This window comes from Nematolebias whitei, chromosome 19 (genome assembly GCF_014905685.2).
Source record: "Nematolebias whitei isolate Nwh7 chromosome 19, NemWhi1, whole genome shotgun sequence".
Classification (NCBI taxonomy): Eukaryota; Metazoa; Chordata; class Actinopteri; order Cyprinodontiformes; family Rivulidae; genus Nematolebias; species Nematolebias whitei.
The window spans coordinates 22876697-22902095 of record NC_056516.1 but is presented as its reverse complement, the minus strand read 5'-3'; the positions used below and the strand labels follow the sequence as shown (position 1 = coordinate 22902095).

General features: G+C 39.8%; 1 protein-coding gene across 1 annotated transcript in view; it reads right to left on the bottom strand.

The window, feature by feature from the left end:
- Positions 1-4560: 4560 nt before the first annotated feature.
- Positions 4561-25399, bottom strand: part of elp2 (elongator acetyltransferase complex subunit 2) — a 37374-nt gene continuing 16535 nt past the window's right edge. The window contains exons 11-22 of the mRNA XM_037693397.1: positions 20760-20891; positions 18993-19142; positions 18484-18675; positions 18296-18365; positions 18014-18109; positions 16059-16116; positions 11916-11988; positions 10050-10242; positions 7274-7395; positions 7029-7171; positions 5245-5358; positions 4561-4814 (exon numbers count right to left, since the gene is read on the bottom strand). Coding sequence (XP_037549325.1) covers positions 4619-4814; positions 5245-5358; positions 7029-7171; positions 7274-7395; positions 10050-10242; positions 11916-11988; positions 16059-16116; positions 18014-18109; positions 18296-18365; positions 18484-18675; positions 18993-19142; positions 20760-20891 — 1539 coding nt within the window. The 3' untranslated portion in view covers positions 4561-4618. The remainder of the gene's footprint in view (positions 4815-5244; positions 5359-7028; positions 7172-7273; positions 7396-10049; positions 10243-11915; positions 11989-16058; positions 16117-18013; positions 18110-18295; positions 18366-18483; positions 18676-18992; positions 19143-20759; positions 20892-25399) is intronic.

Below are 25399 nucleotides of genomic sequence, written 5' to 3'. Positions count from 1 at the left end.
TTGGTGAAATCTGGATCGTCTACAAATTTGTGTGGATGTGTTGAAGCTCGACAGTGCTCGGACTGAATGTGGGAAGCTGTGTCAGGGAATTGGAGCAGCTGTTATCAGGACTGTGATCTTCCTGGCAGCACTCATGAATGGTGGAAATAATCTGCAGAAGCTGTGAGCTCGACTTTTGGAGTAAAGGATCAATTAGTCTGTTTTGGAGTTTCCATCAGAGAATATGTACAGCAAGACTTTAAAGGCAGAAACAACAATTCACGAGTTCTGCCTGACCAATAAAGTTTATTCTGATTCTTATCCCTGCTCAGCACCACATTATGATCATACAATCTCATCTACGGGTGTCAAGGGCACACTGGAAACAACTGCTGAGAAAAGAGCAAATGCCTTGGTATCAGTATGTTAGTGAGTGGGCCCATGAAACTCCATCCATCCATCATCTTTATCCGCTTTCTTTTTGGTCGCGGGGGTCACTGGTGCCCATGTCTAACAGTCACTGTGTGAGAGGCAGTGGACGCCCTGGACAGGTCTCCAGTCCATCACACGGACATATCAAGACAAACAACCATTCACTCTCTCACAACTAGGGACAATTTAGAGTTACCAATCAGCCTAACTTGGTCTGTTGGAGGAAACCGGAGTACCCGGAGAAAACCCACGCATGCACAGAGAGAGCATGCAAACTCCACTCAGAAAGACACCCCCGGCTGGGAATCAAACCAGAGACCTTCTTGCTGAGAGGCGGCAGCTCTACCAACTGTGCCACCGTGTCGCCCTCAAAGTCATCATTCATATAATTACGTTACAAGAGTGCCAAACATTTATACAGCAATACGGCTGTTTATAGCATTAGCCCAGGCAAGACCTTTCATAAGCTTTGACCTTGATTTGTGACCTTGACCTTAGAACTGGAGTGTTAAAAAGTTACGTGACACTCCGGCTAGTCCATCCATATGTATGAAGTTTCGTAAAATGGTCTTGAGTGGATCACAAGTTATGGGACAGAACAAGAGAAAGTTTACAAATGTACGTACTGATGGAGATTATACCAAAATACAAACTTCTGATGGGCGAAAAATGGAAAGGAGGTAAATCTCTTGACATACAGCAACTTGTCCCTACACCTCCTTTCACTGTTTGAAAGATGGGCATGTCCTGGGGAAGCATGTGTGACCAGTTTGACAGATTTCCCCCCCACATAACACAGTATGTGATTAGATAGAGTTATAGTTCATGGTAAGAGCAAATATATTTATAGCCGACATTAAAGGGCTCACCTGGCTGAGCTGACTGTAAATCTACTTCTGATTGTCCTCGAGAATTCTGCGACGCTCTTGACCTCATCTCTGTAGACAGATTCTACAAACGTCCACGAATTGATCTGAACTGTTCTGCTTACAACAAAGTCCACGCTCAATAATCCAGGTATACAATCCAACATTTTTCAGTCAGGTCATCTGGACAGTTTCTTATTTGTGCTGAAACATTTTGCCTTCGATCCAGAAGGCTTCATCAGTCTGCTTACAATTACAGTTCAAAATGTCCTTCATATTGCCGTGTATTCAACTGCTTTTTTTTCAGCTAGCCATTAGTTCAGGAGTTATTTTGCTAACAGACAGGGCTGATTCAAACAGTTAATGCCAAACAAATATATTGCACAGGGTAGAGCTTTGAGTGCATGTTGGTGATGATGCTCAGCTACTACACCAAACCTGAGCTAAACATCTGCAAAACCTGGTTGACTCCAAAAGATCATTATGGACGCACTGTAATTACTTTCTGAAAGGTTCAGTGAAATCTGTGGTTCATGAGCTATTTTGCTAACAGACATTAACGGAGTTGGTTTAAATGGTGATTAATGCTCACAGTATGTGCAGGGATGAGTCTCGGCTACTAACACACCAAGTTTTAGCTTAATATTTGTAAAACTGTAGGAGCCAGCACTGTTAGGGCGGACAACGATCACTTGTTATAACAAATAAACATAAACCGAATGTGATCGTACAACAAGGATGTTTGTCGAAACTACAGGTCCTTCTCAAAAAATTAGCATATTGTGATAAAGGTCATTATTTTCCATAATGTAATGATAAAAATGAAACTTTCATATATTTCAGATTCATTGCACACCAACTGAAATATTTCAGGTCTTTAATTGTTTTAATACTGATGATTATGGCATACAGCTCATGAAAACCCAAAATGCCTGTCCCAAAAAATTAGCATATTTCATCCCACCAATGAAAGACAAGTGTTTTTAATACAAAAAACGGCAACCTTCAAATAATCATGTTCAGTTATGCACTCAATACTTGGTCAGGAATCCTTTTGCATGAATGACTGCTTCAATGCGTCATGTCATGGAGGCAATCAGCCTGTGGCACTGCTGAGGTGTTATGGAGGCCCAGGATGCTTCGATAGCGGCATTAAGCTCATCCAGAGTGTTGGGTCTTGTGTCTCTCAACTTTCTCTTCACAATATCCCACAGGTTCTCTATGGGGTTCAGGTCAGGAGAGTTGGCAGGCCAATTGAGCACAGTAATACCATGGTCAGTAAACCATTTACCAGTGGTTTTGGCACTGTGAGCAGGTGCCAGGTCGTGCTGAAAAATGAAATCTTCATCTCCATAAAGCTTTTCAGCAGATGGAAGCATGAAGTGCTCCAAAATCTCCTGATAGCTAGCTGCATTGACCCTGCCCTTGATAAAACACAGTGGACCAACACCAGCAGCTGACATGGCACCCCAGATCATCACTGACTGTGGGTGCTTCACAATGGACTTCTGGCATTTTGGCATTTCCTTTTCCCCAGTCTTCCTCCAGACTCTGGCACCTTGATTTCCGAATGACATGCAAAATTTGCTTTCATCCGTAAAAAGTACTTTGGACCACTCGGCAACAGTTCAGTGCTGCTTCTCTGTAGCCCAGGTGAGATGCTTCTGACGCAGTCTCTTGTTCAAAAGTGGCTTGACCTGGGGAATGCGGCACCTGTAGCCCATTTCCTGCACACGCCTGTGCACGGTGGCTCTGGATGTTTCTACTCCAGACTCAGTCCACTGCTTCCGCAGGTCCCCCAAGGTCTGGAATCGGCCCTTCTCCACAATCCTCCTCAGGGTCCGGTCACCTCTTCTCGTTGTGCAGCGTTTTCTGCCACACATTTCCTTCCCACAGACTTCCCACTGAGGTGCCTTGATACAGCACTCTGGGAACAGCCTATTCGTTCAGTAATTTCTTTCTGTGTCTTACCCTCTTGCTTGAGGGTGTCAATGATGGCCTTCTGGACAGCAGTCAGGTCGGCAGTCTTACCCATGATTGCGGTTTTTAGTAATGAACAAGGCTGGGAGTTTTTAAAAGCCTCAGGAATCTTTTGCAGGTGTTTAGAGTTACGTCGTTGATTCAGATGGTTAGGTTAATAGCTTGTTTAGAGAACCTTTTCATGATATGCTAATTTTTTGGGACAGGCATTTTGGGTTTTCATGAGCTGTATGCCATAATCATCAGTATTAAAACAATTAAAGACCTGAAATATTTCAGTTGGTGTGCAGTGAATCTGAAATATATGAAAGTTTCATTTTTATCATTACATTATGGAAAATAATTACCTTTATCACAATATGCTAATTTTTTTGAGAAGGACCTGTACAGAAGTTCCTCGTTTATCACGGGTGATCCGTACCCTGAAGACCCTCGATGTGAAAAACCGCGTAATAGGACATTAGTACAAGTAGTAAGTAGCATTTATTTTATTTATATATATATATATATATATATAATGTGTGTGTGTTTTAAACCCTTCCCACAATCTTGTAATACTCTAAACAATGTTTCTAAACTAAACCCTTCAAAAGAGCACAGCATGTCATTATTTCATCTCTCTGCCTCCTCTGCTCTTTGCCACCTGCAAGCGCTCTTGGCCACGCCCACTTCTCACTCTGCACAGTGATCAGCTGATCAGCTGTAGCAGGAAGTTTATCCTGCAGTGTGGGCTGCACTAATGTGCAGCAGGTGCTAAATAATTAAAAAAAAATTATTTTAAATAAAAATGCCATGCCGATCGTGCGGCTCATCCATCAATCAGCCAATCGCGTGTCTTATTTTGAAAAACCGCGATTGAGCGAATCCGCGATAAACGAACCGTAAAGTAGCGAGGAACTATTGTAAATCACGTTTATTCAAATGATTAAGATAAAAAAATAAAGTCTGCTGTTCATGAAACTGTAAGCAGACAAGAAAAGGCAAATTTATTTCTTTTTCCTGAACCGACCACACAAATGTTTAGCTTTTTTTAGGCGAGGATAGTCTGTGGAAGTATGCGGTCTGTGTGGGTTTCCAACATGGTGTTCTTCTCTGAATCTAAAACACTTTGAAGTGTCCAAACAAAATCCCAGCCTAAGGTCGTGGTGTTTTCACCCTCCTGCTTCCTCCCATCAAATCCGTTCAGCTTTGTGCAGACAAACTGTGGGGCTTTTGTCCTTTGAGTGACCCGTGACCGAACTGACTGTCAGCGGGCCTCCATGGCTTGTGAGAAAGCAGCTGTGGCCTCTGTGGTGGCCCACAGTAAAAAATAAAAAGAAGTGTCTCTACACGCAGGAGACATGATGGTGTCAGTGGTGGTGCTAAAGAGCTTGTTTGTTGACGTTGAAGATTTTGACAGAGTGGTCGGCGCCGGCACTGGCAAGCTGGAGCCAGGAGCTCTCCTCTTGGAGTTTCCTCTCACTGTCACTCCGTCCGCTCGTCTCGCTGCTCTCTACACCTGCTCGACCAGCTCGCGGCCTCCAGCGGAGTTGCTTGACTGCCAACGAGTGGCTTTGTCTGCGGAAGGAAGGGTGATGAAAGGAAACAAGCGCACGTCGTTTACTGCGGTTACATCTCCCGTAACTAAAAACGCTCGTCTAAAAACAAACGGAGAAAAATAAAAGCAGGTTGTACGCTGCAGGGACACTCGCCAGAAAAGCTGGATTCTTCTAATAGAAAGTCACTATTTAAAAATACTTGGCCATGTGTGCTCAACAGGTGATAACCAAAACACCAAATGGGATGCATCCCACACAGAAGTACCGCTTGATTCCCTCTGTCGCACCTGCTGCCCAAAGTGGTCACTCACTCCGCCCGCCATTTAATTCTGCCTAAACATGAGGCTTCTGCCTCTCTGCAGACGTGATGCTGCACTGCATCACATCATACATGCATGTTTTGGAAAGGTGCATGTGATAAACTTTCAGGTGACGCGTTGGAAGGATACGAGGAGTCGGTTTCTCCACAGCTTATCCAGTCACTTCCTGCAGCACCGTCCTGGCCAGGACTCCACCTGAACAGCAAGATCCGTCCACTTTCCAGGCCAACTGTGAGCAGGAAGCTGTGGGAGGTACAAGAGAGTGCATGTAGAGCGACTGCAGACCAGCAGATGTTCTCAAAAACAAAGCGCTGGTCAGTTTTAAGTCAGGGTGTTTTTCTGAAACTTCTTTATTCTTAAAGAAGGAACACTTTTGGAAATAATCCAGTATTAAGCAACAGTGCAGTAGTATGAATTTACATAAAGTCATCTGATAGGCAAAATGTTTCTACATCACTTTTATTTAAAATGTGCTTCTTTTTGGATGAAAAACACTAAAAACGTCATGATAAAAAAAAAAGATGACATCACACCTAAAAAGTTGCTGCATTGGAGCATGCTATGCAATTAACACGCAAATAATTTACTGAAACGTCTACAAAAATGGCTCAATGAGGCATTTCAGCAAAACTAAGAAGTATATAAACTCTACAAGTGTAAATACATTACTCACAAACTCATGAACAATATATAACTTAGGATTTGACGTCTCAACTCTTGATCTCGTTGCATCTTGGGAGTTGAATTTACCATCAGGCAACGAAGCTCATAGATTTACATACGCATTAACTTTCACTACAAAAGCTGAAGTTATTTTAAAAATATAGAAATTTCAATTCACTTCAGTTTATTTATTTACTGCCAAGTCACAAAGAAGTCCTCTCAGGGCACTGAACAGAAACATTCATATATATATAAAAAGTAAGTTAATAACATTAATTATCTGAGGAACAGACTGCTTTGAGTTTAAATTCATCACAGACTCTTATCTTGAGCAAGCATGAAGGCGACAGTGGAAAGGAAAAACTCCCTCATGAGGAAGAAACCTCTAAGCTCAGAACCAGGCTCAGGACAAGTGGCCATCTGCTTCAACCGGCTGGGTTTGAGAGGAACAGATACACAATGGCAGGTCAAGAATCACATGTTAAGATAGAAATAATATCAAATGAAAACTATTCAATTTGAACAATTCATTTTAAGAAATGAGGTCAATTTGTCCTCCAGTAGTCTACGCCTAGAGCAGCATAACAAGCCGACCCTAACTATAGGATTTATAAAAAAGAAAAGTCTTCAGCCCAGTCTTTAAACTGGACAATGTGTCAGCCTCACGGACAGAAACTGGAAGTTGGTTCCACAAGAGAGGAGCCTGATAACTGAAAGATCTTCCTCTCATTCTGCTTTTGGAAACTCTAGGAACCACAAGTAAGCCTGTAGTTTGAGAGTGAAGTTCTCTGTTAAGTTAGGAAAATATGGAACAATAAGATCTTTAATATAAGATGGAGCTATGTTGTTGAGGGCTTTGTAGGTTAGAAGTAAGATTTTGAATTCAATTCTGAATTTAACAGGGAGCCCATGGAGAGAAACTTATTTTGTTATATTATTTAACATATTTTTACATATTTCACTAATATTCAATGGAGAAAACCCAGTAAATAATACATATCCGTTTCACAGAACACATCAAAGATGACATGACGATGTTTGTTACACATTTAATGCTCCATATCAGCGTAGCTGTTTCGCTCCACTCCTCTTTTGGTCCTGCGCTCGCTTCAACTCTGAAAACTCACATCTCTGCAGGACGTGGCCAACTTCAAATTTACCGACACCACTGTTTTGTCAAAGTGCCGACTGACCAGTCGAAAAGCAAAACTAGACATTGGGAATCTGAATCCAGCTGAATCAGAGTGTACCTGTTGTCAGAGCAGAGCACGGGGCAGAAAGCTACAGCTGTGGCAGAATCCCCCACATCCAAAATCGAAGAGCACGGTTTAATCTCTGGAGGTGGCACAGAGTCTTCAGGGCTCTCCGGGCTGCATGGACCCCACACGATCACCTGAACACACAAAAAAAGAACAAGCCTGGTTGCTTATTACTGCAAAGTGCAACCAACTGTTATTTTAGTTGTTTTATGAGACAACCAACGTTGGACGATTACCTTCTTGTCCCGACTCGATGTCACAAAGTATCTGCTGTCAGGGCTCCAGTCACATGACCAGATGATGCGGCTGTGTATGGCCGTGTCCTTGCCGGTGTGCGCACACAGAGAGAACAGAGGCTCTGCGAGGAAACAAACAGAAACAGAAAGCACGTGTAAAACAACATTAAAACAATACTAGAGTGCAACGAGTCAAGCAACGCATTTGATTTATCTCCTGTTCAGCCGAGGATGAGCTGATGGCTAAACTCTGATTATTGCAGTGTGACATCAGCACGTCTGGATCCCTGCTTCGCTGCTGTTCTGTGGCCACAAAGAGCCTCTCCTGGGCTACAAATAAACAACCCAACAAGACAGAGAACCTCATTCTAGCCCTCCATTTCAGTCAGTTTTGGTTTATGACCTGCTGCTGTTTATTTCACCAGCCTCAGTCATTTCAGAGCCCAGATTGGTTTTCCCCAGAGAGCTTGTTTGTATGCTGCTGGCAGCTGCCTGTCTGTGGGTCTGCAGCACCCGCACTCTACACCACACACCAACGTGCGCCGGCGTGTACATACAGCTGTAAAGACACACACCTGAGCTGACCACTTCGCTGCGCCCGTGTGTTTAAAGCCCACACGCACTGAAGCGTTTACTGATGGGGACGAACATGCGTTGCACCTTCATCCATTAGCAGGACTCTGAAGGGCATAATGGCCGCTTAATTCAATCGCGCAGAAATGAAAACAAGATGAGCCGACAAAGGAAAAAGACGAGTCACGGCAGAACATATCCTTTACGCAAACAAGCAGTGCATACAAGGGGAGGGAAAATGAAGGAGAGCAACGTACAAAGTGACGTGAAACACACGGGAGGGCGAAACGTTGGTGGGGAAAGGCAGACGTGCCGAGACGAAGCAGGTGGGCAGGAGGTGTGTGAGCAGAGGGAGTGAGTTTGTTTGATGTGCGCTGACTTCGTTTAACCTTCCCCTCGTCTAGCCAGAGACTGTGTTTGCATTCTTCACAATCACCTTGAGTGATTCAGCAGCCAACCAGAGCAGACGGGAGACCCGACCTTCCTCCCCCTCCCCTCACATCCATAGAAAGTGGGAAAAACAATAAACACACAGACTGTTGTGCTTCTGTGTAGCAATAACAGGTGAGCGGGACAATGCAGGACTGGTTATTGTGTGACGAAGCACATTAAGGCCACCCGGAGCAGAAACACTGACATGATGCGTTAGGTGAAGCTGGGAGGTAATCCTTTGGGCTTAAATGTTGTGCTCCACTCATCGTGAGCACAGGACTGAGTTATTTGTCCACATTCAGCTGCAGGGATGTTCACAGCCCAAACAACACTCTATACAGGAACACAGTTCTGTTTACAACCCTGAAACAACTAAAATACTGGTTTTTGTCCCTGTGTGCGTGTGAAGTATGTTAGACTGTTACAGGACATGTATGAGGACAGCAGGACAGTGGTGAGATGTGCTGTAGGAGTAGCTTCAAGGTGGAGGTGGGAGTGCATCAAGGATCAGCTCTGAGCCCCTTCTTGTTTGCTCTGATGAAGGGACGACTAACAGATGAGGTCAGGCAGGAATATTTGTGGACTATGATGTTTGCAGATGACATTGTGATCTGTGGTGAGAACAGGGAACAGGTGGAAGACAACTTGGAGAGGTGGAGGTCAGGAAGTCAACCCAATTCAAGATGGCCACCACAGCCAGAAGATAGTAGAAAACACAGAAATGACTAGAATGCAGCCAATTTCTCAGATATTGAGCTAGGATCTGTTGTGGTAACATCTGACAGTTACATCCATGATACTCTGTTAAGACTAGCACGTTTTCCAAGATCTCACATCACATGAGATTTACGAGGTTTAACCAAAAGGGCTCCATTATTACTCAGTGTAAGATTACTTTAGTTTACAATTCTGGCATGAAAGGCTGCAGGTGATTGCATTTTTATCAAGGGAGGATGGGCCTTTAATTATTTAAATACTGACAGCACCTCAGCTAAAAGATCTCGTTTGATTGGGATTTTGCTTTTTTTGGACTTGTTTCAATCGATGCATCGTTTGCTCGGCTCTTCACAGTATTAATTAGTGGAGTCCTTCCAATAAGACCAGCTTGACTTTGAATTCAATTAGGAATAAATGAGCTCCGAGGGTTTACCTTAGTCTAATTAATTTGCGTTGAAATGGCTGGCGTCTGCCAAAAGTTCCCCGATGTTGTGTTTTTTCTGTTGAAATCCAGTCAAACGGATTTTTAATTAATTTAAACGTGTTTAGACAGCACCGTGAAGAACTGTTATCTCGCTGTGCTGCATTTGAATACAACTACCACCTTGTCGTCACACGCCTCTGTCAACCAGTTGCAGTTTACTTTCACATCTGTTCAGACTCATAAAATCAGGAGTTTAATAAAATCTAAGGGCATTTAAGCTTTTACACAAAACTGGCTGTGATAAACACAAAGGAATACTCGTGACAAAGAAAAACTTCTAATATGGATAAAAGAAGTGGTTATAAATCCAAGATGATGGTGCCTTGGGCATCTTTTCAAAGTTCCAATACTAAACGGCATCATTACACTTTCACCCAAATTTACTGTCACTGTTCGGTTTAGAAGATGTAAATTATGTTCACAATCTCCCTTTTTTCTAATCTCTATGATGTCACAGGTAAGTTAAGTTAATCTTTGACTTTTTAACATAAAACATCACTTCATTGAACACATGAGACATTTGTAAAAATAAAAAAAAACACTTTCTTGCAGCACGTTCGCTTGTCCCACCTGCACTTTCCGGTGTTGGCAGGTTTCGCCTCCATAATGACCAGGTGCGATCTCGGGACACAGCCAACAGGAGCTGTGCGTCAGGTGAGAAGGCCATCTGGGTGACGGTGAGCGTGTGATACTGCAGCCTCTGCAACTGACGCCACATGCTGGTACTCCACAGCAGCACTGCTGCGTGTTCGGCCTTGGAAGCCTGGAACGACAGAGATGACTGCTTCAAACTCAAAACCTTCAAAAGCCTGTTTTACATTTTGGTTACACACATATCTATCCTTGATTTCATGAATGCACTTTGTGTTCCTTTTAATTTCCTTTACCTGTGTTTCACTTTTCTCTCAGTTTTGATACTCTTTTTGATGAACATTCATATAACTCTGATTGTGATATAAAAGCCCAATTCCACAAATGTTGGAACAGAATGCAATGAACTGACTTCATACTGGCTCCCAGTCAAATCCAGAATTGAATTCAAAATCTTACTTCTAACCTATAAAAGCCCTCAACAACCTAGCTCCATCTTATAGTCAAGATCTTATTGTTCCATATTTTCCTAACAGAGCACTTCGCTATCAGACTGCAGGTTTACTTGTGGTTCCTAGAGTTTCCAAAAGCAGAATGGTAGGAAGATCTTTCAGTTATCAGGCTCCTCTGTGAAACAAACTTCCAGTTTCTGTCCCTGAGGCTGACACATTGTCCAGTTTTAAGACTGGGCTTAAGACTTTCCTTTTTGATAAATCCTACAGTTAGGGTTGGCTTGTTATGCTGCTATAGGCCTGGACTACAAGAGGACAAAATGACCTGATTTCTTTAAATTAATTGTTACAATTGAACAGTTGATACCATTTCTATCTTAACGTAATTCTTGACCTGCCATTGTGTATCTGTTCCTCTCAAACCCAGCCGGTTGAAGCCGATGGCTGCTTGTCCTGAGCCTGGTTCTGCTAAAGGTTTCTTCCTCAGTCATGAGGGAGTTTGTCGCCTTCATGCTTGCTCAAGACGAGAGCCTGTGATGAAGTTAAACTCAAAGCAGTCTGCTCCTCAGATAAATTATATTATTATTAATATATGAATGATTATTATCAGTGTCCTGAGATGACTTCAGTTGTGACTTGGCGCTATATGAATAAACTGAATTGAATGTTCACAATGAAACATACAAATTAAATAACATGTTTAAACTAAGACATGGTACATTTAGGTAAAATATAAGGTAGTATTAAATTTGATGGAAGCAACTTCTTAAAAAACGTGGAACAGGGTCATGTGTTTCATGTGACACATCCCCTGTTCTTTTAGCAACAATCTGAAAACATCTAGGAACTGAAGAGACCAGTTGCTGAAGTTCTCAAGGGGGACTACTGTCCTGTACTCTAGATGTTCAACAGTCCTGGTTCTTTATATCACGAGGTGTCAAACGTTTTCAATTGGGGGAAGTTCTGAACTGCAAGCAGGCCAGTTGAGCACCTGGACTCCTACTATGGAGCCATGCTGTTGTAATGGATGCCGTTTGCATTTTTAACGTTGTCTTACTGAAGGGTGCAAGGTCTTCCCCGGAAAAGACATTGTCTGGATGGGAGTATATGTTGTCCTAAAACCTGGATTCACTGGTCTTCATTAAGGATGCCTTTCCAGATCTTTTAATGCCCCATTCCAGTTTTATTTTTTTGCTGCCATCAAATTCAAATTTACCTTATTCTTTCCTAAATATCATACAATATCTCAGCTTAAATTTATCTATGTTTAAAATGTGAATGAAATATGGGTTTATGAAAAGTGTAAATTATTGTTTGCTTGTATTTTACACAAAATCTTAACTTTAAAGAAGATTAGGGTTGTAGTCATTGGGCTGCATCATGAACTACTGACCTTGCATGCAGATGCAACCACTGTCCTGGTGCTGTCAGACGCGAGGCAGAACACCTCAAAGCCATGGCCATATCTGGAGACAAAGAAGAGTTAGGGCACATGGGTATCTAACTTGAGTTAATGTAGATTCTAAAACTGGCCCTTAGTTTGAAAAAGGTTTTACTTTTGGCCCCCTTTTGTAAGTGAGTTTGACACCCCTGGGTTAGGGTCATTCAGCGACCAATCATGAATGGCCCCAAAGAAAGGACAAGGGCAGTGGTCTGCAACGTTTACAGTCAAAGGAGCCATTTCTGCCCTTTCGTTCAATAAATTAAACATGTCCGGAGCCACAAAATCTGCTACAACTGTGATTTTCAACTGCTGAACTGTGGACCACTTTGTTTGTTAAGGGACATTATAAAACTTAAAATGTTTAATGATTTTTAACATGTATTAACATTTTGATATTTTAGGAACAAAGAAAGGACCATAACAAAGAAGAAGCACAGTACAGTAGTCCATCGCTACTTCGCGGTTCGTTTATCGCGGACTCGCTTTATAGCGGTTTTTCAAAATAAGATAAGACAAGACACGCAATTGGCTGATTGATGGATGAGCCGCATGATCGGCATGAAATTTTTGTTTAAAATAAATTATTTTAAATTATTTAGCACCAGCTGCGCCTGTGTGTAACCCACAGCTTGTAGAAGCTTCGTCCTGCAACGTGTCATATCTTCGTTCTGTAGCGGAGAAGTGGGCGTGGCCGAGAGCACAGCTGGAGGCAGAGAGCAGAAATGATGACATTCTGTGCTCTTTTAGTGCATTTAAAGTTTAGAAACACTGTTTAGTTTAGAATATTGCAAGAGTGTGGGAAGGGTTCAGGGTACGGATCCCCCACGATCAACGAGGGACTACTGTAATGCAATTTTTACCAATTATTTTTAAAATAAAAATGAGCTATGCAGGCTCGTGATTGCTCAAAATTGCAGAAAAATCAAGTATCCAATGTTTTTTAAAGCATAGTGTTAAAGTGAGTATGTTTTACTGATTGTTTCAGCACTAGTGGTTACATATTTGCAAAATAATAATAATAATTATTATAGTAAAATTGCTAAAAAAATAGCTCTTTATTGTTGTTTGTACAACAACCAATTAAATTTTGTTTTATGTTAGTTTTGGTCAAAACTTGACAGAGCTGCTGCAGAGGGATCAAAGAGCCACATGTGGCTCTGGAGCAGATTAAAGACCCCTGGACAAGGGCAAACGAAATTTTAAGACCAGAGAAAATAAATGTCCAACTAAAACAAAAAATTATAATAGTCTGACAGTAAATTTAACAATAACTTCTTCTAAAGCATGAATCCATCCATCTTTTACCCACTTCTTCCATTGTGGGTCACGGGGGTCGCCAGTGCCCATGTCCAGCAGTCACTGTGTGAGGGGCGGGGGACACCCTGGACAGGTCTCCAGTCCATCACAGGGACACACAGAGACAAACAACCATTCACTCTCTCACTCACACTTAGAGACAATTTAGAGTTACCAATCAATCTAACATGCATGTTTTGGTGTGTGGGAGGAAACCGGAGTACCCGGAGAAAACCCACGCATGCACGGAGACAACATGCAAACTCCACCCAGAACATTGGAGCCATTACTGCTTGTAACAATTAGCAGATGAAATAAAAACACCAGTCAGTGAATAGTCCTTTTCCTACTAACCAAGACTGATAAGGATAATGTAGCAGCCAGTCACTGTGAGACTAATTGCGTTTAGCTTGCCACTACCTGGTCATTTTTAAAGAAACGAAAATCACAATGTGCAGTTTAGGAGGAAAAAATAAATCTTGTCTTCACCAGGAAGCTTTCAAACATTGCAGCAATTTGGCCACATTGGTAAGAACATTATTTATCCCGCAAAAATAATTTGATCACTTACTCATGTTAATGTTTCTATTATGTGCTGAGTGATTCAAGAGGTGAAGCCAAATGGAGGAAGAAATAAATGCATTCCAACACACACACACGCACACACACACACACACACAATGACCACACATCAAATAAAAGGCCACACCATACGTCATGTTTATAGCAGATTGACTGGTAAATGGATTTAGCATTGGCAACAAATGGAGGCAATATATTCACCCTGGAGAAGAGGCTCATGGGATGGCAGAAAGCTGGATTCTGACTGGTTGACAGAAAAGTAGGGACTGGCAATGGAGGGTCTTTGGGAATCTACCACTTTCACATACAATAATGCCTTTAAGCAAAAGTAAACAAACACTTCCATCAGGAAATGCTGCCTCATTAAACAAAACACAAAAACTTTTTATTGGGAAAGAAACTGGTGTAATTTTTAAGAGCTTGTTCACTCATGCAACAGACCTTAATTTTTACTTTTTCATAAATTGTAGACACAAAACATTTAAACTATAGTGTTTACAAAAAGGTTTTACATTTCTGATTTGTCTAATGCAGACCTCTTGCATTCCTCAAACACTGTAACCACCTGAAATGATTTTCAGTAACAAGTCTGCTTGAAGTTATTCTCTTGAACTTCTTGCATTCAAACTGCACAGAGCTGTTGCGTCATTTATTTGTTCATATAATTTAACATGTGCAGCTCAGGAGGATTCCACTCACGGGCACACCAGTAAACTAAGACTGAGCAAAACATCTGATTTTGCAGGATGGCAAAACAATGAACCAAAACCAAAAAAATAAAAAAACATGGTATCTTGCTGAATAAAAAATAACATTGAGAAATGCTGCAGCTGCCCCAAATCCAAAGAAGTTACCTATGGTTGCCTCAACAACAATGTCTATTTCACATCTTGTGCAAAGAACTGACTTCCAAGGATGCTGACAAGCAATTTTCCTAACATAGAAGACAAGTTAGCCATGATCAGCACACCTGAGGTCTACACACTACATGAGCTCTCCAGAAAGCACGGTGTTAATCAGGCCTGTAGAGTCAAATTACTGTTAGGAAACCAAAACAGAAGAAGAATGGTACATGGACTGTACTTATGTAGCACCTTTCTATCTTATCAAGACACTCAAAGCTCTTTACAACACAATCTGTGTCCTCATGTACCCATTCATACAGCACTCTACTAGATCTATACAAAAAATAATCAGTGCTTTATCACATTCATACACTGATGGGACACACATCAGAGGCAACGAGGGGTTCAGTGTCTTGTCCGGAGACACTTCAACATGTGACTGCTGGTGGAATGGAACCCCCAACTCTCCTACTGGAGGACGACTGCTCTAACCACTCAGCCACAGTTGCCCCCCAAAAATGTAGAAGACTGCTGGGATCCAGAAACATGATGAATGGAGATTGAACTGGGAGAAATATGTGATTTGGTTTGAGTCGTCCATATTAGAGTTGATTCTATTTCGTTCTGAGATGAAAGAAAGGAAAAATAAACTGTGTCTGCATGTAACCATTGTGAAGCGTACTGGGGGTTGTATGATGATGCGAGACCGTTGGTATAGGTCAGACTAAATTCAGCACCTGGTCCTCCAGGTTGGGGGTTGGATGTAGAGCTAGCAACCCTACTCAGTAAAAATAATACTTTGTTACAGAAACTGCACAGGCCCAGATGGACTGAACGTGTTGTGTAAAAACACTTAACAAATCAGAAATCTGTTTTTAATTACATAACATAAGTGGCTGGAAATAATTCTCCAGTTTGTACTATAATCATGTTATAATAATAATCTGCTGCTATATTCAGTCATATGGACAACAGATTCAAAACACATCACAAATACTACCCAGGAGTTTCTAAAGTGTCAGTCGTAGAATATTATATTGAGAAATTCATCTCTTTTCAAAACAGCATTTCACAGGAAAATCCAAGGGCAGATAAAAATATGAGCAAAATCTGAAAAACTACAGGAAAACGACGTGTATCTGTTTTGTTTTTACGTTTAAGGCCCTGAAAATACGTACTGCAAATTGAAAAAATAATTCCTAAACTCAACAATTAGAACATTAAAAGACAATACTGGTCATATTATTAAAGCGTGAATATGTTTGATTATGGCAGAAAGGCAAAAACACAGAAATGAAAACATTTATATACTTCACTCCATGTATAGATTTAAACTGGTAACTTTAAAAAGAGACAATGTGATACTTACAGTTTCTGAACCTCAGGCCAGAGCGTGTTCTGGAGAAGATGATCCTCTGGCGGTGGATCTGTACATGCACAAACCCATAGAGGAATGCAAAGAGGAAAAAAGAAGAGATTTAACTGCACACTTCAATATTTATACAAAAGAACTACTGAACTCCCTGAAAACTGAACCGTTATGATATTCAAATAGAATCAGATCCAATTTATAAATGAGAATTACACTCAAGTGAAGATAATTGTTCTTCGTTAAATCCCTGCACTAGGAACAAGTGATGGATAAGACTCTATATTTAAAAGAAAGAACAGAGTTAGTGAGAAAAAAACTGTAAATAAAAAAATAAATCTGGTTTTAGCAGTTTTCAGCTTTTTGGTCATTTTTTTTGCAAATATGTGAATACCAGAAATAATACAATAAGTAACACGTACTCACTTTAACTTTATGTTTTATGTCTATACTTAAATACTTTTTTCCACTATTAAAAAAATTGCATAGGTCTGCATAGTTCAACTTTATAGTTTATTTAAATTTAAAAAATATACAATTTATTCCTTCTTTAAAATAATGTTTTTTCTTTTGTTTTAATTCGTAAAAAATATTAATAAATGTTAAAAATCTGATATTTTTAGCTTTATAATATGTGGCACCTACTGGCCACAAAAACCCTCCCAGAAACCTAAAGTGGCCCATGGACCACCACTTGATAATCACAGTTGTAGCAGCTAGGAACATGGAACAAGCCTCCAGAAGTGAGACAGCATCGCAGGTGACTAATGCTAATAAATAACATTTAACACTTTTCATTTAATATAAGTTAAAGTGCTCTGCATATCATATGGCTGTTACTGAATATATGTCACCAGCACTTACAGCTGTTCCACAATTTTTGTAGCAAATAAGCCTAAATAAGAAGGTTATGTTCTGACAAAGGAACGTATATAAAATATCGGTATCGGTTATCGGACAAATAAGTTTTAACATATCGGCATATCGGCCAAAAATCCAACATCGTGCATCCCTAGTAGCAGACTGTTGTGGCTCTGGACATGTTTAATTTAGTGAACAAAGGCATAAAAATGGCTCTTTTGATTGTTCACATTAAAATAGCTTCTCTTTTTATTGCATAAAAGCTCCCAGTTCTACCAATAAGCAGCTTTATTTACATAAAAAGCAGATATCTGGCAGCTTGGTCTATAATTCTTGACAAACTTAAGGGCGGCCACATCTCACCCAGAGTCAGTCTTGCCTTTCACAACAGGGTGCATGACTCGTCTTTGTACAAAACATAATACACACCTTGCTCTGGAAGTTATTGTTATTGGTCATCAGCTCACCTTGACCCTAATTATTCATCTACTGCCTGCCTATGGGCCCCAGTCTAACAAGTGGAAATGCATTAAGAACAGCCTCCACACCCGGTTGGATCAAAACCTGCCCGGGGTTATCGATCTTTAAACGTTGCAGCCACATAAACCTGCGTTCTAATTAGCGTTGCAGATGAAGCAGTGGCTTCAATCATTCTGATGACAGCCCCTGACTACATTCAGGGGGTTGAAAAAGCTGAGTTGATGTTTCTTTCATTAATGCTGGTATTTAATGTTTTTTAAACTTTGATTCTTTTTCCATTTCAATTTACACATTTACAGTAATTTTATATTTTAGTCTTTTTTGTTTGTTTTACTTCGTTTTCTGTCTTTTCTAAGGCAGCTGTTGAAAGCCTTCCCCCTCCCAGAATGCATTTTAAACATTTTTACCCAAAAGCCTACACTGTAGTGATGACAACCTGCACTTATTGTGTGCGAGTTTAATTTTAAGAGTTCTTTTGGTTACAGACAAAAATAAATACATTTAAATGTGGCGGACTGCTTCACAGGATGAACTTGGATTATATTCTGAAAAAGAAGTAGTTTGCATGCAAGATTGAACATATTATAGGGAATAAAACGTGTTAGTTACAGTACCAGTCAGGATTAGAGGATGAAAGTTGGACTCCTGGTATTGGTCAGATATGCTGCTGAACTGTCCCTCTTCTTCAGCGGTTTTGGGGACAAGATCTCCTACAAAAATCAGATTGAAAAATAAATGACATGAAATAAATCATAATAATGGACAAAGCCTATAAACTCAATTGGGCCCAGCAGTTTCAAACCACTGTGTGGGGAGAAATTGATTTTTCATTGGAAAATGATCAGACGGCCGCAGTTTGAGCAGTGAACCGGTCGGCTGCAGAGCTCGTAATCTACCTTGAAATACCGCCTTGTTGGAAAGTCCCAAAGCAGGTGTGCTCGCTCCTTCTGGAAGGTTGGTTGTGTCCTGACAAAAAAAACAGATGAGGAGGCGTTTGCAAATTACAAAAAAAAAAATAAAAGACTCCACAGTAAATTGAGCAACTCTAGAGAAAGTTTTGTTGCGATCTAATCGTAGCACTCACACTGGAGGTCAGCAGCTTTTCCTTTGAAGTCCCCGATATGTTGGCAAAGTTCTCCACAAAATTGCGAGGCGCTTGAAACACTCGAAGGACCTTCTCATCAGCTCCTGACACAAACTGAAACCTCCCAACCATGGACAGACACTGCATGTCGTATCCGTGGATCTGCGGGCGGGAGATTTCATGCCAGGTTGTCTGCAGTGACGAAAAGACAAACGTTTATTCAAAAGATGCAGATCTGTCTGTGTAGCTGCTGGGAAGCATTTTCAGCTAAACTCTGGTTTTATGTTGGAACTTGGTGTCTTGACCATCAATCCAAGTGCTGAAACAAGAAGCTAAATATATTATTCATTTTTCTCCTTAAAATGTAAAGGTTTTTTTACAGATGACACAAATTTATAAATAAATACTGCTGAGGCTTTTTCATCAAGACCATCTAAAAGATTAAATAACATCAAGGCAAAGTGTATTCTCTCTCAGCACATTTGAGGAAATTCTGAGTCTGACGGTACTTGTTTGCTGTCCTGCTTCTTCCATGGAGTGAACAGTCTGGTGGTCTGGTCTGAGCCCACAGTGATGATAAATTCCCCTTCAGGATCCCAGCTCAGGTCTTGGACGGCATTAAAGTGACCAGATATCACAACTCCTGGTCTCCACTCTCTCTGGAAACAAAGAGCATTTTATTATTTGGAGTACATCCATCTAAACCACCGCTTCTTGTGCCTGAGCTCCTAAACCTGTATGTGGCCAAAAAGTACTAAAGGTGCTGCGATAAAAATGACCTGCTTTGAAGCTTCACATTTATTAAGCAGGATGTAATTTAATCCGTCATCTGTGAACCTCCACTGGTCTCTGGAGCACCTAACAATGACCCAAACTAAGCCAGTCAAAATGAGAAACAAAAAGACTCATTACTCTTACAGTGCAGCAGCAAAGAAATGCACAGTAGTTGCCTCTTATCGATTGCCTTCATGATGCTACACGTTCATTGAAGTTTGCTGGTTAACAGAATAATGAGAAGAAACTTTGAAGTTTCAGGGCTCCCATGGACCAAAACATGCACGTTAGGCTGATTGGTAACTCTAAATTGTCTCTAGGTGTGAGTGAGAGAGTGAATGGTTGTTTGTCTCTTTGTGTCCCTTTGATGGACTGGAGACCTGTCCAGGGTGTCTCCCACCTCTCGCACAGTGATTGCTGGATATGGGCACCAGTGACCCCCATGACCCAAAAAGGAAGAAGTGGGTAAAGATGATGGATGGAAGGACAGACGGACAGATGGATGGATGTTAAATTTCATGAAATTTTGTGAAAAGATGGTAAATGGACAAAAGACAAATTGTGTAAAATTTGCCGTCACACGCCTTTACTGTAATGTCGACCAAACAAATAATTGTTTTTATGTGGTTATCTTGTTAAATTTTGATGAAATGCACAGCAAGTCGTCCCTCTGAGCACTCCAGCAGCCACAAATCAGATTTGAAATGCAGCTGATTTGACCGTCAAAGTGCATTTATTAAGCAAAAGTTAGACTGAGACGCACCTTTACTATAATTTCGAGCAAACAAATAATTGTTTTTAAGTGTTAGTTTTGTTAAATTCTTGTTAAAGTCCTCCCGTGCACGCTCCCGCGGCCGCCATTTGGCAGCCAATCGATTTTTGACACAACGCCGGCCCACGTTTCAGAGTTGTCAGCGGTGACGCATAATAGATGCGACTTATACGCCGACAAATACGGTACTTGGACTTTTGAACCGTGTGTTGATTCTTCATCAATAAGTATTGTTGTTTTTGACTTCATCTTTTAAGTCAGTCTGAATGTGTATTTGATCTTCCACCATACAATACTGCATAAACTTCCGTTAGGTTCTCCAATTATCAACAAATAATGGGATTTTCAGACCAAGTCTTGCAATATTTAAATAATGTATTCCTATTTGTTCATCCAAACCAAGTGCCATTATCTGCAAAAGTTGCCAAACAGGAAGGAAGGTAATGTAACAACATTCTTTTAGAATGTGCAAGTTTTAGAAGAACAGAATTAGCTATTAAAAACAAACTAGTAAAATGGTTGAGACAAAAAGTTGTTTTCATGATTGGTTTCAAGTCCAAGATGAATAAACTTACCAAGAATAGACATTTGGTCATGATTAAAATTTGTACTGCTTGAATTCTTGCGTTGAAAAACACTAAAACCAGTTCTAATAGGTATATGTAACAAAATAAATAAAAGAACACTGTTGTTGCATTGCTTTGAAACGTAAATTATAGGTGACTCGTACCTCTTTGTCTTGATCCTTGCACCACAGATGCAGCGCTCCGTGAAAAGCGTGAGCCACAATCATTGCGCCATCAGGGCTCATCTGGCAGCCGTAGAAGCCCAGAGTGTTTCCACCCACCTCCCCTACACGCACCTGGTGTTAAAGAAAAAGAAAGTATGCACGTGTGACAATCAGTACTGATCAGAACCTTCGTCATCTGCATTTTCAACACATTCGTTAATGACGTATGACATCAGGTGGGCAAAGAACATTTGATTTCTGGGCCATGTCATCGCGTGCAAACATATATAAAGAGAAACAGCAGCAGAATAAAGGCTATGTTTTATAAAAACTTGAGTTTACCACCTGATCTTATTCAATATGTTATAGACCAATACTACAAAAAAGCTCATTTGTTTTAAACACCTCGTTTTTGAGTGACAATGTCATTTGGACTTCAATAGAAAACAAGCGAGGAGAAAAAAGTAAGGCTTGTCTCGTTTATTATTTGTCTCCCTCCAGGACTCGTTAACCAAGACTTCATCATGGTGGACAGCAGTGAAAGAAAAAAAAATGCAAAAAAGATTAGTCTGACAAATCAGATGAGAAAATATGTAAAATGGGACTCATTAGAGTTGAATAAACCAAACAAAAACACATTTGTCAAACACATAGCAAAGTTATTGAAGCACAGCACATTACATTAAACTAATAATTATGAAAAATTGCACAGCTTGAGAAAAATGACAGATAACTGGATTTGGAGTCTCTGTCTTTTGTATTAACAGTAAAAACTCTATATGAGACAAAGACCACAAAAAAAAAAAAATACTATTCAATGTTAAAACACAAGTAAACAAGTAATTGCTACCTTAAGGTCAGAATAACAGTAGAACATAAAATAAGTCCAAGGACTTTTACTGCTTGTCCAATCATGGACGTATTTGCTTTTGTGCATACAAAGAATTATATAATCACTTTTGTGGGTACAAATTACTTTAAAGGACAAAGAGGCCTTTTTTTATTTTAATACAACTGTTACCCTGAAAACTATTTTTCTTATTCACCTCCATATAAGGCACACACTTTAACTCCCTTTACATTTTTTGACAAAAATCAACACCAAAAAATCCCAAAATGTTTTAAATAAATACATATTTTATTTAGGCCATTGAGAACTAGCATGGAAATAAAATACTAATGTATTATTAGAAATATTAGACAGGTTAACAACTCACTATTATAAGAAATGAAAACCATTAAAAGCCTTACTGGTCCCTAAAGCAGAGATAAATTAACCTCAAAGGAATGATCGATTCAAATCAATTAAAAAATACTAATAACTAGAGACTGCTGTGCTGTTCCCTCCACTGCACTTTGAATCCATCATATCTTTTCAACTAGTGAAATTGCATTTCCTGAGAAAATGCAGTGTGAATGTTTGTTGCTGAACTTGCTGAAAAACAGCTGAAACTAGCAAAAAAATAAAAAATACATGCTGCTGAAGCATAGCTGAAAAAGTTCATATTAGCATAAAAACAGCCAAATAGTAGCTGTAATAACTGAAACTAGAAGAAATAAGCTACGAAGGAACATAAACTGAAATTTGCAGAAATAATGTTATTAGGCTGAAAGTAGCAGAAAGTACCAAGAAAAACTTGAATTTATCTGAAAACAGCTGAAATTAGCTCTCAAGTATGCTAAAAAGGTAGCTGAAAGGGTAGAACAAGCTTAAATAAGCTGAAGAATGCAGAAAGAACACATGTTCGCCCAATTAGGCTTAAAGAAGCAGAAATGAGCACAAAAAAGAAATTATCTGAAAAAAGCTGAAATTAGCATAAGACCAGCTGAAAAGTAGCTAAAAATTGCAGAAAGAAGCTGAAATTACCAGAAGGAAGTGGAGAGCACATTTTTGATGAATAAAGCTTAAAAAAGTCCAAATGAGTGCCACAAAATTGGAATTAGCTGAAAAGGCTAAAATTAGCATACAAACAGCTAAATACCAGAAGTAGCTGAAATAACTGAAAAAGCTGAAAATTGCAGAAATAAGCAGAAAGGAGCATAACAACCTGAAATTAGCAGAAAGAAGTTAGAAGAAGCACAAAAATATTGTAGTTAGCTGAAAGAATCTGAAAGGAGAACAAAACAGCTGAAAAAAGCTGAAATTATCTGAAAGAAGCTCATTTTTTTTAATGTGCACAAAGAAGCTGAAAGAAGCTGAACCAGAACAAAATGTGAAAAGAGCAGTAAAAAGCTGTAAACAGATCCAAAGATATGAAGGATGTAAAATGAGCTCGATTCATTTTCTATGAGACAAAAAAAAGTGGCAGAAAAGATTAAACATTTCAAAAAGCTAAAGTTGTGCCAATAGCAAAAGTCATAGCACCCTTCTCCTGAACAAGCTGAACATTTTGATAAATGATTTGTTGAAATAGCACAAACACTGTGGAACGAGAAAGATGCTGAAAAACGTACAGAAGAAAAATGGATCACAACAGTGTGAATGCTTCATAAACATTCACACTATTAACATTTGTTTGGGATCTTGATAATAGACAGGAAATAAACACCAGACGGACTCAAGTCTTGCTTGACTGATACTAAATGAAGAACAGTCATCGTTGGTGTCATGTCTGTCAACTATCGGAGGCAGAAAAGTGAGACCATCAATTATGTAGTCTCGTCGTTGGTCATCGGTGTCCTTCAAAATATAACAGGTGTGCATGTTGAAGCATAGTGGAACGAATGGCAGAAATAAAAAGGCGTGATGGCTCCGGTCGCTCCGGTGAGAGGGACCAAAGAAGACATAAAGGAAGGAGATTCATCCCGGAAGAGAAATGGATGGTGAGATTGAGAGAAAGAGATGCAACATTAGGCAGATTGATTTTAAAATTCTGCACACAGGATACAACCATATATCATAAAAAATAGGCAAAACACGATAATCTGTCTTGTTTATGAGGAGAAACAATATGGAAGTGTCGTACTCCTTATCACTGGACAGTGTTGTTATTATTAAACTAATGCAAAATGGACTGCAGAACTAATATATATATATATATATATATATATATATATATGTGTGTGTGTGTGTGTGTGTGTGTGTGTGTGTGTTTCTCTGCAGAGGACAAAAAGAAACATAAAATAAACTGAGATCAGTAGAAACCCAAACAAGGTCAAGCACCGATTTTAAACCACTCTACAAGTTTTTTTCCTGACGCATTAAATGTATACCTTACGAACACACACATTTACATACTTAATGACCAAAGTCTCTAGTTCCAAAATTACCAAAAGAAAAACTCAGAGCAAGGAGAATCCAACAAAGTCAGGTCTGTTCTCAGTCAATGAGAAATATAACATGCTGTAAAAATAATAAAGATTTTAACCCAACAAATGCAAAAAATACTCCTCAGCCTGGTCTTAAGCACAGTGACAGAACTGCATGCTTCTTTAAATGTATGTCTATAAATCTCACAATAAAAAATAAACCATTCATTGAAGAAATGCACATCACCTACCACACCAAACATAGCTCATTATCTGTGAAATGGACCGACTTACAGCTCATTTTGTGTTTAAGGTCAACTAGCTGTGGTAGACATTTAGAATCAGGCTGGCACCAGTCAAATGATAACTTAGTGAGTTTCAATAAAAATATGCCCAGCTGTTCAGAAAATGTTTTGCTAACAGCTAAAGTTTTTAACAAAAATCTCCTGCGATGAGTTAGAGCTTGGAGATAACGGTAGGACAGTTGGATCGCTCGGTTTCATAAAATAAAAAATTTCATACCGTAATTTCCAGACTATAAGCCGCTACATTTTCCAAACACTTTGAACACCGCGGCTTATACAATGATGCAGATAATTTATGGATTTTTATTTAATTTTAACTAGCCTTGTAACAGACACTGTTCAGAAAAAAAAACATTTACTGTACGTAGTTGTGTGCTACCCGTACGTATTTAATTAAAAGTTTGAAAAATCTTTTGGTGTAAATATCTCATGTTACAGATAATACACTTGATATTAGCCAATAAAAGGTTGAATGATGTCATGTGGACACGTACAGCTTATACACAAGTGCAGATTATACACAAGTGCAGCCTATATATATACAAAAAAATAGTTTTTCCTTTTTAAATTTAGTGGGAACTGTTTATATTCAGGTGCACTCAATAGTCTGGAAATTACTGTATTTATAGTCTTCTTTTGGTTTGCTGTTGTCAGTTAACTGAGGGGGCCATATTGAATCAGGTTGACAACAAACGTTAATCAGCTGTAGATTTTGAATTCTGGGAAAAGGCGTGCAAACACGTTATCTCTCAAACACAAACCAGTAATCCTTCACAGCATTATGGCAGGCCTCTGTGGTCAACTCTACACGTTAATTAACAGTGTGTGTCTGTACCAACATGTTTGTTTTTTTACGCAGCGGTTGGTCCCGACCGCCCCTCTGCTAATCCTGCTGTCCTTTAGATCTCACCAATTACTCTAATCAGCATGAAGACGCAGAACACTTCTCTGGAAAAATCAGGTCATTAAGACAAACATGGTCGGTCAATTAGTGTTGTGCAATTTACTCCGCCAAAAACTTCAGACTTTAATGAGGACGAGTCGTGTTCTGGATAAATGAGACACACACCCCCCCCCCCCCCCCCC